The sequence below is a fragment of the Callionymus lyra genome, chromosome 9 (assembly GCF_982586985.1).
Source record: "Callionymus lyra chromosome 9, fCalLyr1.hap1.1, whole genome shotgun sequence".
NCBI classification, from domain to species: Eukaryota; Metazoa; Chordata; class Actinopteri; order Syngnathiformes; family Callionymidae; genus Callionymus; species Callionymus lyra.
The window spans coordinates 25217114-25230829 of record NC_141826.1 but is presented as its reverse complement, the minus strand read 5'-3'; the positions used below and the strand labels follow the sequence as shown (position 1 = coordinate 25230829).

General features: G+C 37.2%; 1 protein-coding gene across 1 annotated transcript in view; it reads right to left on the bottom strand.

The window, feature by feature from the left end:
- The window catches only part of apbb2a (amyloid beta precursor protein binding family B member 2a), a 62825-nt gene that overhangs the window by 1386 nt on the left and 47723 nt on the right, over positions 1-13716 (bottom strand). The window contains exons 10-13 of the mRNA XM_087799347.1: positions 13144-13219; positions 5174-5254; positions 3755-3870; positions 3478-3660 (exon numbers count right to left, since the gene is read on the bottom strand). Of these exons, the coding sequence (XP_087655473.1) occupies positions 3478-3660; positions 3755-3870; positions 5174-5254; positions 13144-13219 (456 nt within the window). The remainder of the gene's footprint in view (positions 1-3477; positions 3661-3754; positions 3871-5173; positions 5255-13143; positions 13220-13716) is intronic.

Sequence of the window (13716 nt, the reverse complement as noted above, 5' to 3'; positions counted from 1 at the left end):
TACGCATAAAAAGTCCCATGATGCACTGCAGCAATTCAATTCTGAATCAATGACTTTTTAAAATTTTGCTCCTTTGTTTGAGACTCAGCAATATCTCCCACAATCCTGCATGTATTTTTTTTAAATGTATGTTTTACATTTTAGCTCAAAAACATTTAATATTAACTGAAAATATTTGTTTTTTTGTCTCTAGTTTTTACTTAGCTATACTTTTTTTCATTCACAATTAATACAACAATAAAAAATAAGAGACAAAATTCCAAAGTACTTTTTCTTTTAAATAATAGTTAAATTCACTTCATGTTGGCATCTTTTAATATTTACTTGTGAGTTTGTAGTGACACATTTTAGCTTCCGTTGGATCTTTTAATGGTTTCCTGAGCACAGTTTGGGGAAAACAACATGAATTGAATTCAGTCAAATGTCAATCAAGAGGATTTTTATCAATAGTATTTTCCTCACTTAAAAAACTTGAACTAATTAACACAGAAATGTATCATTTTCTTCACACCGGGGGTCACTTTTCGTGACTTCTACACAGTTAAATGAATTTCTATTATCATGAAAATATTCACAGCGTCTGTTCATTTTTGTGTTGCATTTAAACTTCCAGCCACTAGATGGCAGCAGTCAAGACATCCTTCAGGGCTAGAGGAACAATGAGATCCCGGCGATGACTGAGGACGAGAGGATACAGTGAGTCCAGCAGCTTTTAAAGCTGATGTTTGGACATATTTTGGTTTGAAAACAAATGTAAGTAGTTACGACTTCATCAAGAGTCATGTGGTCTGTAAATACTACAACACCAGAGTCAAGTACTGGACAATACTACACATATATCCTTGTTACTACACTATCACAACACCAGAGTCAAGTACTGGACAATACTACACATATATACTTGTTACTACACTATCACAACACCAGAGTCAAGTACTGGACAATACTACACATATATACTTGTTACTACACTATCACAACACCAGAGTCAAGTACTGGACAATACTACACATATATACTTGTTACTACACTATCACAACACCAGAGTCAAGTACTGGACAATACTACACATATATACTTGTTACTACACTAACACAACACCAGAGTCAAGTACTGGACAATACTACACATATATACTTGTTACTACACTATCACAACACCAGAGTCAAGTACTGGACAATACTACACATATATACTTGTTACTACACTATCACAACACCAGAGTCAAGTACTGGACAATAATACACATATATACTTGTTACTACACTATCACAACACCAGAGTCAAGTACTTGACAATACTACACATATATACTTGTTACTACACTATCACAACACCAGAGTCAAGTACTGGACAATAATACACATATATACTTGTTACTACACTATCACAACACCAGAGTCAAGTACTGGACAATACTACACATATATACTTGTTACTACACTATCACAACACCAGAGTCAAGCACTGGACAATAATACACATATATACGTGTTACTACACTATCACATCACCAGAGTCAAGTACTGGACAATAATACACATATATACTTGTTACTACACTATCACAACACCAGAGTCAAGTACTGGACAATACTACACATATATACTTGTTACTACACTATCACATCACCAGAGTCAAGTACTGGACAATAATACACATATATACTTGTTACTACACTATCACAACACCAGAGTCAAGTACTGGACAATACTACACATATATACTTGTTACTACACTATCACAACACCAGAGTCAAGTACTGGACAATACTACACATATATACTTGTTACTACACTATCACAACACCAGAGTCAAGTACTGGACAATACTACACATATATACTTGTTACTACACTATCACAACACCAGAGTCAAGTACTGGACAATAATACACATATATACTTGTTACTACACTATCACAACACCAGAGTCAAGTACTTGACAATACTACACATATATACTTGTTACTACACTATCACAACACCAGAGTCAAGTACTGGACAATAATACACATATATACTTGTTACTACACTATCACAACACCAGAGTCAAGTACTGGACAATACTACACATATATACTTGTTACTACACTATCACAACACCAGAGTCAAGTACTGGACAATAATACACATATATACTTGTTACTACACTATCACATCACCAGAGTCAAGTACTGGACAATAATACACATATATACTTGTTACTACACTATCACAACACCAGAGTCAAGTACTTGACAATACTACACATATATACTTGTTACTACACTATCACAACACCAGAGTCAAGTACTGGACAATAATACACATATATACTTGTTACTACACTATCACAACACCAGAGTCAAGTACTTGACAATACTACACATATATACTTGTTACTACACTATCACAACACCAGAGTCAAGTACTGGACAATAATACACATATATACTTGTTACTACACTATCACAACACCAGAGTCAAGTACTGGACAATAATACACATATATACTTGTTACTACACTATCACAACACCAGAGTCAAGTACTTGACAATAATACACATATATACTTGTTACTACACTATCACAACACCAGAGTCAAGTACTGGACAATAATACACATATATACTTGTTACTACACTATCACAACACCAGAGTCAAGTACTTGACAATACTACACATATATATTTGTTACTACACTATCACAACACCAGAGTCAAGTACTGGACAATAATACACATATATACTTGTTACTACACTATCACAACACCAGAGTCAAGTACTTGACAATACTACACATATATACTTGTTACTACACTATCACAACACCAGAGTCAAGTACTTGACAATACTACACATATATACTTGTTACTACACTATCACAACACCAGAGTCAAGTACTGGACAATAATACACATATATACTTGTTACTACACTATCACATCACCAGAGTCAAGTACTGGACAATAATACACATATATACTTGTTACTACACTATCACAACACCAGAGTCAAGTACTGGACAATACTACACATATATACTTGTTACTACACTATCACAACACCAGAGTCAAGTACTTGACAATACTACACATATATACTTGATACTACACTATCATGATATATCGTATCGTGATTTTTATCATATCCCAGGATTCTTGACAACACAACCCAACTGAAGGATGACGTTATTCTATTTTAATCTTTTTATCATTTTTCTTCGCGTTATTTCTTTTAACCTTTGTTCTTTATATTTGTACTTTGTCATCCCTTGCACTTTGTTATCTGCAATTTACTCTTCTTCTTGTTTTTTATGAAACTATCGTCTGCTGAGAACCGTAAACACAATTTCCCGAAGCAGATCTTCCAGAGGGATTAATAAAGTCAACCTAACATGATCTAATCTAATCTAATCTAAACTCTTTATCATCTCGCGACTGGAACGTCAGCCACGATGAACCATTGAACTACAACAAAATGGCCGCCGCGCTCACCACACACGCCGCCTGCACGGCCTCGGACACGTGGCCGGCGTTGGGGTCGCACCAGAACACGTGGCACTGGAAGTGCTGGTTGCCGGTGTCCATGATGAAGGCGAAGGTGTGGACGTCCCGTCCCACGCCCATGAAGGACAGGAAGCGAACGCGACACTCCACCAGAGGCTCCTCCTCTTCCTCCTGCACACACACACACACACACACACACACACACACACACACACACAAGAGTCAGACGAGCGACAACTTAAAAAAAAACGACGACAAATCTCGCCTTCTCTTTGATGACGGCCAGCGTTGTGTCGGCGATGCTCAGTGTGACCGGAACCCAGTCTTCCTTCCCCGTGGACGAGACCAGGTTCTCGATGGCGGCGTTGATGATGTCCATACCTGTGTCCGCACGACAGGAAGTGTCAACAAAGACATGCTGTGTCTCAAATCGCATACTAGCGTACTCAAAGTTAGTATTTCTAGTGCGTAAGTGCGTCTCAATTCTTAGTATGCGAAATGTAGTGCTCCATTCCAATTTCTTTATTTAATATATTTATTATTTATTATTATTATTTATTATTTATTTATTTATTTAATATATTTATTTAATATATTTATTTAATATATTTATTTAATATTTCATATAATTGTTTATTATTATTTATTATTATTTATTATTTATTTATTTAATATTTTATATAATTGTTTATTCACAATTAATAAACAATTTCCCAAAGGAGACCTCCTGAGGGATCAATAAAGTTTTACCTTACCTTACCTTACCTTAACTTACACACTAAATTTCACTAAAACGCACACAAAACTGAGTATGGATCGATGGACACTAACCACCCTAATCGGCCGCCATCTTAATGACGTTTTAAACGGAAGTTGCGTAATATATATATATATATATATATATATATATATATAAATGAATATACTTACAGGTGCTTTTTCAGCAGCAGTAGGAGGATGATACGTCTTCGGTGCTGATACTGGCGTAAATATCTCGCGAATATTTAGATTTTTATATTTTTTCTTTATTTCTTTTTCTAAACTTGCAAAACGTGCTGCCAGCAGGTGGCGATAGTGTTCCTACAGCTGGTTGCAACCATCGTTAAATAGTAGTAGAAGAAGCTGTCGCGTCATTTCCTGTTAGTGCGTAGCAGCAGAGTTTGATTTGAGACATACTATCCGTGGAGGATTAGTTACTAGTTAGTACGTACACTATCCTGATGATACTAACTTCTAGTGTACTAAGAGAAGTATGTGATTTGAGACATACTATCCGTGGAGGATTAGTTACTAGTTAGTACGTACACTATCCTGATGATACTAACTTCTAGTGTACTAAGAGAAGTATGTGATTTGAGACATACTATCTGTGGAGGATTAGTTACTAGTTAGTACGTACACTATCCTGATGCATACTAACTTCTAGTATACTAAGAGAAGTATGTGATTTGAGACAAACTATCTGTGGAGGATTAGTTACTAGTTAGTACGTACACAATCCTGATGCATACTAACTTCTAGTATACTAAGAGAAGTATGTGATTTGAGACATACTATCTGTGGAGGATTAGTTACTAGTTAGTACGTACACTATCCTGATGCATACTAACTTCTAGTGTACTAAGAGAAGTATGCGATATGAGACACAGCAATGGTAAACAAAGGGGCGGAGCCTATTGATCACCTATCGGTCGAGTCACTGATGTCATTCCGAGATACATCACGTGGAATTTTTGGACGAGCTCTGTCTTTGGCATTGGGAATTCTGGGAAGAGAAAAGACAAACGAAGTAAAAAAAAAAGATACTCTTGAAAGTATTTGGATCAAGATCCAGAACAAATATTCACAGACATGAAAACACAGGAAGTGGGAGAATCGGGGGATTTTCTCCGCGGACGTCCAGCTGCGTCTATTTACGCCGCCGCGCTCACAAGACGATCAAAGAAGATCCGTGACCCGAATCCTTACGAGGATTTCAACCGTGCCCGGTTTAAAGACGTGCGATTATATTCGGGGCGATTGAAAAGACGTAATGAGGGTTTTTTTGGGGGGGATTGAAGCGAGAACTCTCCACGGGGGGTCTAATTGAGGATGGAAACCACAAAAGTACTTTCTGTGGAGTTTAACTCGTGAACACTGAGACTCAAACGTCAGGAAGACAAACGCTGGCGTTCAGGAAGTGGTCGGTTTTAGAAGCGTTTTCAAGTGAAAACCTTTGCAGTTCATTTGGTGTCCACTAGAGGCTTGATGCACAAGTACCCCATGCCAAAAGAAAATCAACTTTTCATTCATTTTCTACTGCTTTATGCCTTGTGGGGGTCGCGGGGAGACTGGAGTCTATCCCAGTATCATAGGGCGAGAGGCAGGGGACACCCTGGACAGGATGCCAGTCTGTCTCAGGACACACAAAGACAGACAACCATTCACACACACACTCATTCCTACAGACAATTTCCCCAAGTTCTCAATCAACCTCTGTATGTTTTTGGACTGTGGGAGGAAACCGGAGTGTCCGGAGTAAACCCACACAACCCGGGAGAACATAAAAACTACACACAGAAAGGTCACAAACCAGTGCCTTCCTGCTGTGAGGCGACCATGCTAACCACTGAAATAACCCAAAATCAACTTTTATGACATAAATATAAATTTATATATATAGTTTAAAAAAAGTCCAAACGTTGTGGGGTTGGTTGACTTGACTGACGAGTGGGCGTGGCCTCAAATAAATGGGTATGGTTTCATGAATTAATTTTCTAAATTAAATATTTTTCATTATTCAAAGCCGTATTTTAATTCAATATGTTGGTATATTAATGTCTCCAGACAATACCAATCATGTACCGAGCTACTTGATCGAGTTCCTAGCCAATCACGCAACGGACAGATGGTCATGTGACATAGAAGCGCAGCATCAACTGAGAATTATACCAACGTTTTTATATTGATTTTAATGGCTACGATTTAAAAAATATTGTATTTAGAAAATGTATTTGACTTTTTTTTATTATAAAATCTAATTCCATGTTATTTAAAGTATTATAAAATAATAATTTATTTAATTTATTCTTATTATTTAATTTATTTGTCTCATAATATTATTGATTTATCCATTTATATTTTGTTGATGATGGATGATTTACTTGTCATTGTTTTAGCGTTGCTGGATAAGACCAGACTTGGGAAATGACTTGGTTGAGAAGTAGTTTTGACAAAATCGAGGAATGTGTGCCTTTGGCAGTGGTTTGCTCACTCAGAGTGCTTTTTCCAGAATGTTTAATGTTTAAAGATCTAAATAGATGTAAACCAGTTGTTTAGAAACAACAACAAAACACATCAAAATAACAACAACAAGAAAGTGTGCGGTTCAACGCCTTCAGATCCAACCTGGTTATCATCAAACATCACGACGAGCAGATTTTATTTCACGCCGATGATGTTTTCATGAAGAATAAAAGGAGTTAAAGTTCGTCAGTAAAGCTCTGACGATGGACCTGAGCCAGCGAAGAGAACCGAGGGACGTCCGACTGAGACCACAGGGATCCACAGACGTCCCTGGAGACCCTGTTCTTCTCGGTCACGTCTCATCATCACCTGGGTTTGAATCCTCGTCTAGTTCCTCCTCTGCTGCTGCACTGACTTCTCCTCTGCTGACAAGGGTTTCCTCCGGGTACTATTGTTTCCTCCGGGTACTATTGTTTCCTCCCACACAGAAGTCAACCTTCTATTTGTGGCCTTGCTTAGTCTCGTCAAGGGAGTTTAATAAAATAACCTTCAGTGGTTCATTTAAAAACAGATACAAATACGCAGAAAACGTTTAGTTTATTCAAATACTTAGTGATACAATATTGTAATACAACAGTTATGTCGTAATCTGTTTTGTGTTTTTTAATAGATTTATTGAACTCACTTTATTTATTCACAAAAACAACTACATTAAAAAAAAAAAAACATTTTAGTTTAAAGTATAATTCAAATTATTACAATTGAATTGAATAAAAAGTAAAGTAATACAATTAGGATAAAAATATATAAACAAGAACATTAACAAAAACAACAATAAAAATATATAGTAATAATAATAATAATAATAATAATAATAATAACTAAATTAACAGCTCTTTCCAAATGATAAATCAAATATTTTTTGATAAAAATACATGTATTTTTCTTAAATAAAGTAACTTAATTTGATTTTGACTTCATTATATCTTCATGACAGATTGATACAGATCCACTAAAACACCCTGTATTGAAATAAATTAAAAGAAAAGTATTTGTTGTTGCTCCGATAATGATTTTAAAAATTACAAAATGTTCGTTTTAGATTTTCTGAATCAACTTCCAACATAAACGCATGTGATGCCGTCCATAAAAAATACATGTATTTACACAAGAAGCCTTTAGTTTGGCACAAATCTACAATCTGAAACATTTGATCATCAAATATCTTAAGAGTTGGATTAATGACAAGGAGTGACAACTATATAAGCTCAATTCAAGTCAATTTTTATTCATAAAACATGCTTCAAAAACAACCAAGGTTGACCAAACACAGGTGCACAAAAACATAAGATGCAACGACATAAAAGACGCACAACTCAGGACACATCATGACACACACAAACGGAAGCGACGGGGGTCCGACTCCACATCATGACAACATCATCAAGGTCATGTTCCTTTCAGCAGGTCTGACTTTGACCTTGAATCAAAGTGGATTCACTAGTTTGTGCGTCACCGAACAACAGCAGTTACACAAAACACTGAGTATATTTGACGATGTCTTGGGGCCACAGAGGCTTCACGACTTCCATGTTTTGAAACTGTCAGAGGAACCTCAGGCTCAGAAGAGTTTGTCTTGAGTCCCGAGTGTCAGAGGATTTGAGCGCCAGCAACGAGGAGGAGGAAGTCACTCCAGAGATCGGTTTAATTTAACAATATTAAAGGATAAAAAGCTCAAGTCTTCTCCGGGATTTATTCCATTTTTTTTTCACGCACAAAAAAACAGGAAGAATCCGATTAATATTTCACACAAAACAAACCTTGTTACACTTCATTTCCACAGCGCTCGGCCTCAATACATCTGCTGGAATATTTCTCTGGTCATAATCGAGCAAACGAGCGGAATCAATGGGAGATAACAGACGTCGTCTGGATTCTTCTCATTATAAGAACATTTCCTCCGAAATACGTTTGTTGGTCACTTAATACTCACGAGCCGTTAGTTCAGAGACTCTTTAGACCCGTAACATATGATGATATATTTATTATAATTCACTATTACTCACATATTTTCATGTCCAAACAAGAAGGATGTGTCTCGCCTGCAGTTCATACAAAACTCTGCAGCCAGAATTCTGAGCCGCTCTAGTAGAAGAACTCACATTTCTCCTTCAAACTCTTCACTGGCTGCCAGTTTCTTTCAGGATCATTTTAAAATTCTGGTTCTTACTTTCAGATCTATTCATGGTCAGACCTTCCATCAGTGATCTGATCCAGACTTACACGATGCACACGATACTACACATTTAAATATATTGTATTTGCTGCTAGTTTTTGCCCACTAAAATTACTAATTTAAACAGCAGATCAACTACAACAAAACCACAGAACTAGTTAGTGATGCGTATTATCAAGAATCTGTTGATACAATATTGTATCGCGATAGAACAATACAATGTATCGTGATACTGTAGTAACGAGGATGTATGTGTAGTATTGTGGAGTACTTGACTCTGGTGTTGTGATAGTGTAGTAACAAGGATATATGTGTAGTATTGTCCAGTACTTGACTCTGGTGTTGTGATAGTGTAGTAACAAGTATATATGTGTAGTATTGTGGAGTACTTGACTCTGGTGGTGTGATAGTGTAGTAACAAGTATATATGTGTTGTATTGTCAAGTACTTGACTCTGGTGTTGTGATAGAGTAGTAACCAGGATGTATGTGTAGTATTGTGGAGTACTTGACTCTGGTGGTGTGATAGTGTAGTAACAAGTATATATGTGTTGTATTGTCAAGTACTTGACTCTGGTGTTGTGATAGAGTAGTAACAAGTATATATGTGTAGTATTGTGGAGTACTTGACTCTGGTGTTGTGATAGTGTAGTAACAAGTATATATGTGTAGTATTGTCCAGTACTTGACTCTGGTGTTGTGATAGTGTAATAACAAGTATATATGTGTAGTATTGTCAAGTACTTGACTCTGGTGTTGTGATAGAGTAGTAACCAGGATGTATGTGTAGTATTGTGGAGTACTTGACTCTGGTGGTGTGATAGAGTAGTAACCAGGATGTATGTGTAGTATTGTGGAGTACTTGACTCTGTTGTTGTGATAGTGTAGTAACAAGTATATATGTGTAGTATTGTCCAGTACTTGACTCTGGTGTTGTGATAGTGTAGTAACAAGAATATATGTGTAGTATTGTCGAGTACTTGACTCTGGTGTTATGATAGTGTAGTAACAAGTATATATGTGTGTAGTATTGTCCAGTACTTGGCTCTGGTGTTGTAGTATTTACAGAACACATGACTCTTTCATTGCTTTCATTTGTTTTCAAACCACTATATGTCCAAACATCAGCTTCAAAAGCTGCTTCAGTCACTGTATCCTCTCCTCATCGATAGAGTATTGTAGAAAAGAATAACGTGTTATATCACCTCTTGATAGTTTCTATCACCTTTACAACTTTACTGAACCCACTTCACTTATGGTGCAGACAAAACGGAGAACTCCCATGATGCCTTTCAACACACTGCTCTAATTAGAGTTTTACAGTTTTCTATTCAAATTCTACTTCTAAGTTTCTATGTCAAAGTCATGGACAGCTGTGATTGGTCGGCTGGTCGGCAAAGCATCAAGGTCAGTCCTTTGCAGAAGTTGTCTATTGCGGGTTTTTTACAGAACATAAGCCTGGAATGAAAAGAGCGACTGAAATCTATATACTGTGAAGAAAAAAAACCCATTTATTCAACACCTTCTGCTTATCTTTTCAGAAGGTTGTTGGCTCGGATCCCGGAGACGCAGAGGAAGGACGAGCGGAGCGTCCGTCGCACGCCAATGATTCAGAACATTTTATTTATTCTTTCAATAAAAGTGTATCTGTTGTCATACGGTTTATCTGAGCAGAACCAGGCTGAGCCCGGACCCTACAGATGGGTCATTATCCCCGGTGTTGGCATCCGTCCCGAAATCAAAACCCTCCTCCCGGTCCCGGTGTGGGACCGCCAACACGTCGCCAACACGCCGCCAACACGCCGCCAACACGCCGCCAACATGCCGCCAACACGCCGCCAACACGCCGCCAACACGCCGCCAACACGCCACTAACATGCCGCTAACACGCCGCCAACACGCCGCCAACACGCCACTAACACGCCACTAACTCGCCGCCAACACGCCGCCAACACGCCGCCAACACGCCACTAACACGCCACCAACACGCCGCCAACACGCCGCCAACGCGCCGCCAACACGCCGCCAACGCGCCGCCAACACGCCGCAAAAACGCCGCCAACACGCCGCCAACACGCCGCAAACACGCCGCAAACACGCCGCCAACACGCCGCCAACACGCCGCCAACACGCCGCAAACACGCCGCAAACATGCCGCCAACACGTCGCCAACACGTCGCCAACACGCCGCCAACACGCCGCAAACATGCTTCCAACACACCTCCAACACGCCACTAACACGCCGCCAACACGCCGCTAACACGCCGCTAACACGCCGCCAACACGCCACTAACACGCCGCCAACACGCTGCCAACAAGCCGCCTCCCCCGGGGAGAAGCAATCACGGGCGAGAAGAACGAGATTGTTGTCTTTCAGCCGTCCACGCTCCCTCGTTCAAGTTACCGCCATGAAAAGATAAGAGCGAGACGATGGCGGTAAATTCCAAAGACCCCGGGGCCCGCCACGAGACAGGCAGAAACATGGAACGCTGCTTGGGTTTTTAATGAGGTTGAAGCTGAAACGCTCCTTAATATTTCATTAACCAGCAGAAAAACAAACACTAAAAACGAGAGGAAAACACACACTGGCGTCAAAGAAAGAGTGACAGCTCGCGTTACCTTGGCGTGGAACGTCGGAGCCGACCTTGGAAAACGAGTCGAGTAAAAAACCAAAACAAAATGTATTTATGTCGTGAGATAATCAAAAATAAGTTTATTAATAATTAAATTCCTTTAAAATTATAATAAATATAAATCATGAAAAACAATGGACAAAGATTTGGAGAAAGTTATTCCATTTCGTAAAGGGCCAAATTAGAAGTAGAATTGGTAGTAAAAGTAGAAGTAGAATTAGTAGTAAAAGAAGGAGTAGAATTAGTAGTAAAAGTAGAAGTGGAATTAGTAGTAAAAGTAGAATAAGAATTAGTAGTAAAAGTAGAAGTGGAATTAGTAGTAAAAGTAGAATAAGAATTAGTAGTAAAAGTAGAAGTAGAATTAGTAGTAAAAGAAGGAGTAGAATTAATAGTAAAAGTAGAAGTGGAATTAGTAGTAAAAGTAGAAGTAGAAGTAGGATTAGTAGTAAAAGTAGAAGTGGAACTAGTAGTAAAAGTAGAATTGGAATTTGTAGTAAAAGTAGAATAAGAATTAGTAGTAAAAGTAGAATAAGAATTAGTAGTAAAAGTAGAATAAGAATTAGTAGTAAAAGTAGCAGTAGAATTAGTAGTAAACATAAAAGTAGAATTAGTAGTAAACCTAAAAGTAGAATTAGTAGTAAATGTAGAAGTGGAACTAGTAGTAAAAGTAGAATTGGAATTTGTAGTGAAAGTAGAATAAGAATTAGTAGTAAAAGTAGAATAAGAATTAGTAGTAAAAGTAGCAGTAGAATTAGTAGTAAACATAAAAGTAGAATTAGTAGTAAACCTAAAAGTAGAATTAGTAGTAAATGTAGAAGTGGAACTAGTAGTAAAAGTAGAATTGGAATTTGTAGTGAAAGTAGAATAAGAATTAGTAGTAAAAGTAGAATAAGAATTAGTAGTAAAAGTAGAATAAGAATTAGTAGTAAAAGTAGCAGTAGAATTAGTAGTAAACATAAAAGTAGAATTAGTAGTAAACCTAAAAGTAGAATTAGTAGTAAATGTAGAAGTGGAACTAGTAGTAAAAGTAGAATTGGAATTTGTAGTGAAAGTAGAATAAGAATTAGTAGTAAAAGTAGAATAAGAATTTGTAGTAAAAGTAGAATAAGAATTAGTAGTAAAAGTATAATAAGAATTAGTAGTAAAAGTAGCAGTAGAATTAGTAGTAAACATAAAAGTAGAATTAGTAGTAAAATAAAAGTAGAATTAGTAGTAAAAGCAAAAGTGGAATTAGTAGTAAAAGTAGAAGTAGGATTGTTAGTAAAAGTAGTATTTTTATTTACTTTAAAATAGTTGACGCTGTTTTCATTTACTAGATTTACTATAAGTTACTAGATGAGTCTCAATGGTTGCAGTGCATGATGGGACTTTATAGTAGGGACTGTTTTCAGGACGAACAATGATAATTGATCAATAATTAAGCAACGATGCGACAACATCGTTCTTGAATCATTTATTTTGATCACGAGATGCGAGTCTGACCCGGAGTTTAGGTGGTTTAACGTCGGACGAGCCAAGGTCATGAGGTCAAGGTCACACAAAACTTGAGGAACTCGCTCACCTTGCAGTGGAACGTCGGCTCCGGCCTGCGATGAACTGCCGACGGCGGCTTTGGCGCTTTTCCTTTCAGCCATAATCTGGACGAGACACGACAGAAGACGTTAGAGAAACAGAAACAATGAAGATAGAAACACAATCCCTGGAGCTTTAGGAGGATCAGGAACGACACCTAAAGACGGCGGCGATGACAGCGAGGGATCATGGGAAGGAAATGTAGGTTTTAACTTCAAGACGGACGACCTTGAGGCGAAACATTCACCTTGGAAAACGAGTCAAGTAAAAAAACAAAAACAAAATGTATTTATGTCGTGACATCATCAAAAATAAGTTTATTAATAATTAAATTCCTTTAAAAATAGAATTTATATAAACCATGGCAAACAATGGATAAAGATATAATGTTTATTATATTTGATATACACAGTATATACAATTTTTATGAATTTGTGTGTTAATTTTATTTTGTATTTCTCTTACTGTTTATGTTTATTTTTATTCATATATTTATCATAATTTGTATTTAATATTGTGTTTCCATTTTATGTTATTATTATCTTTATTCATTATTATTTGA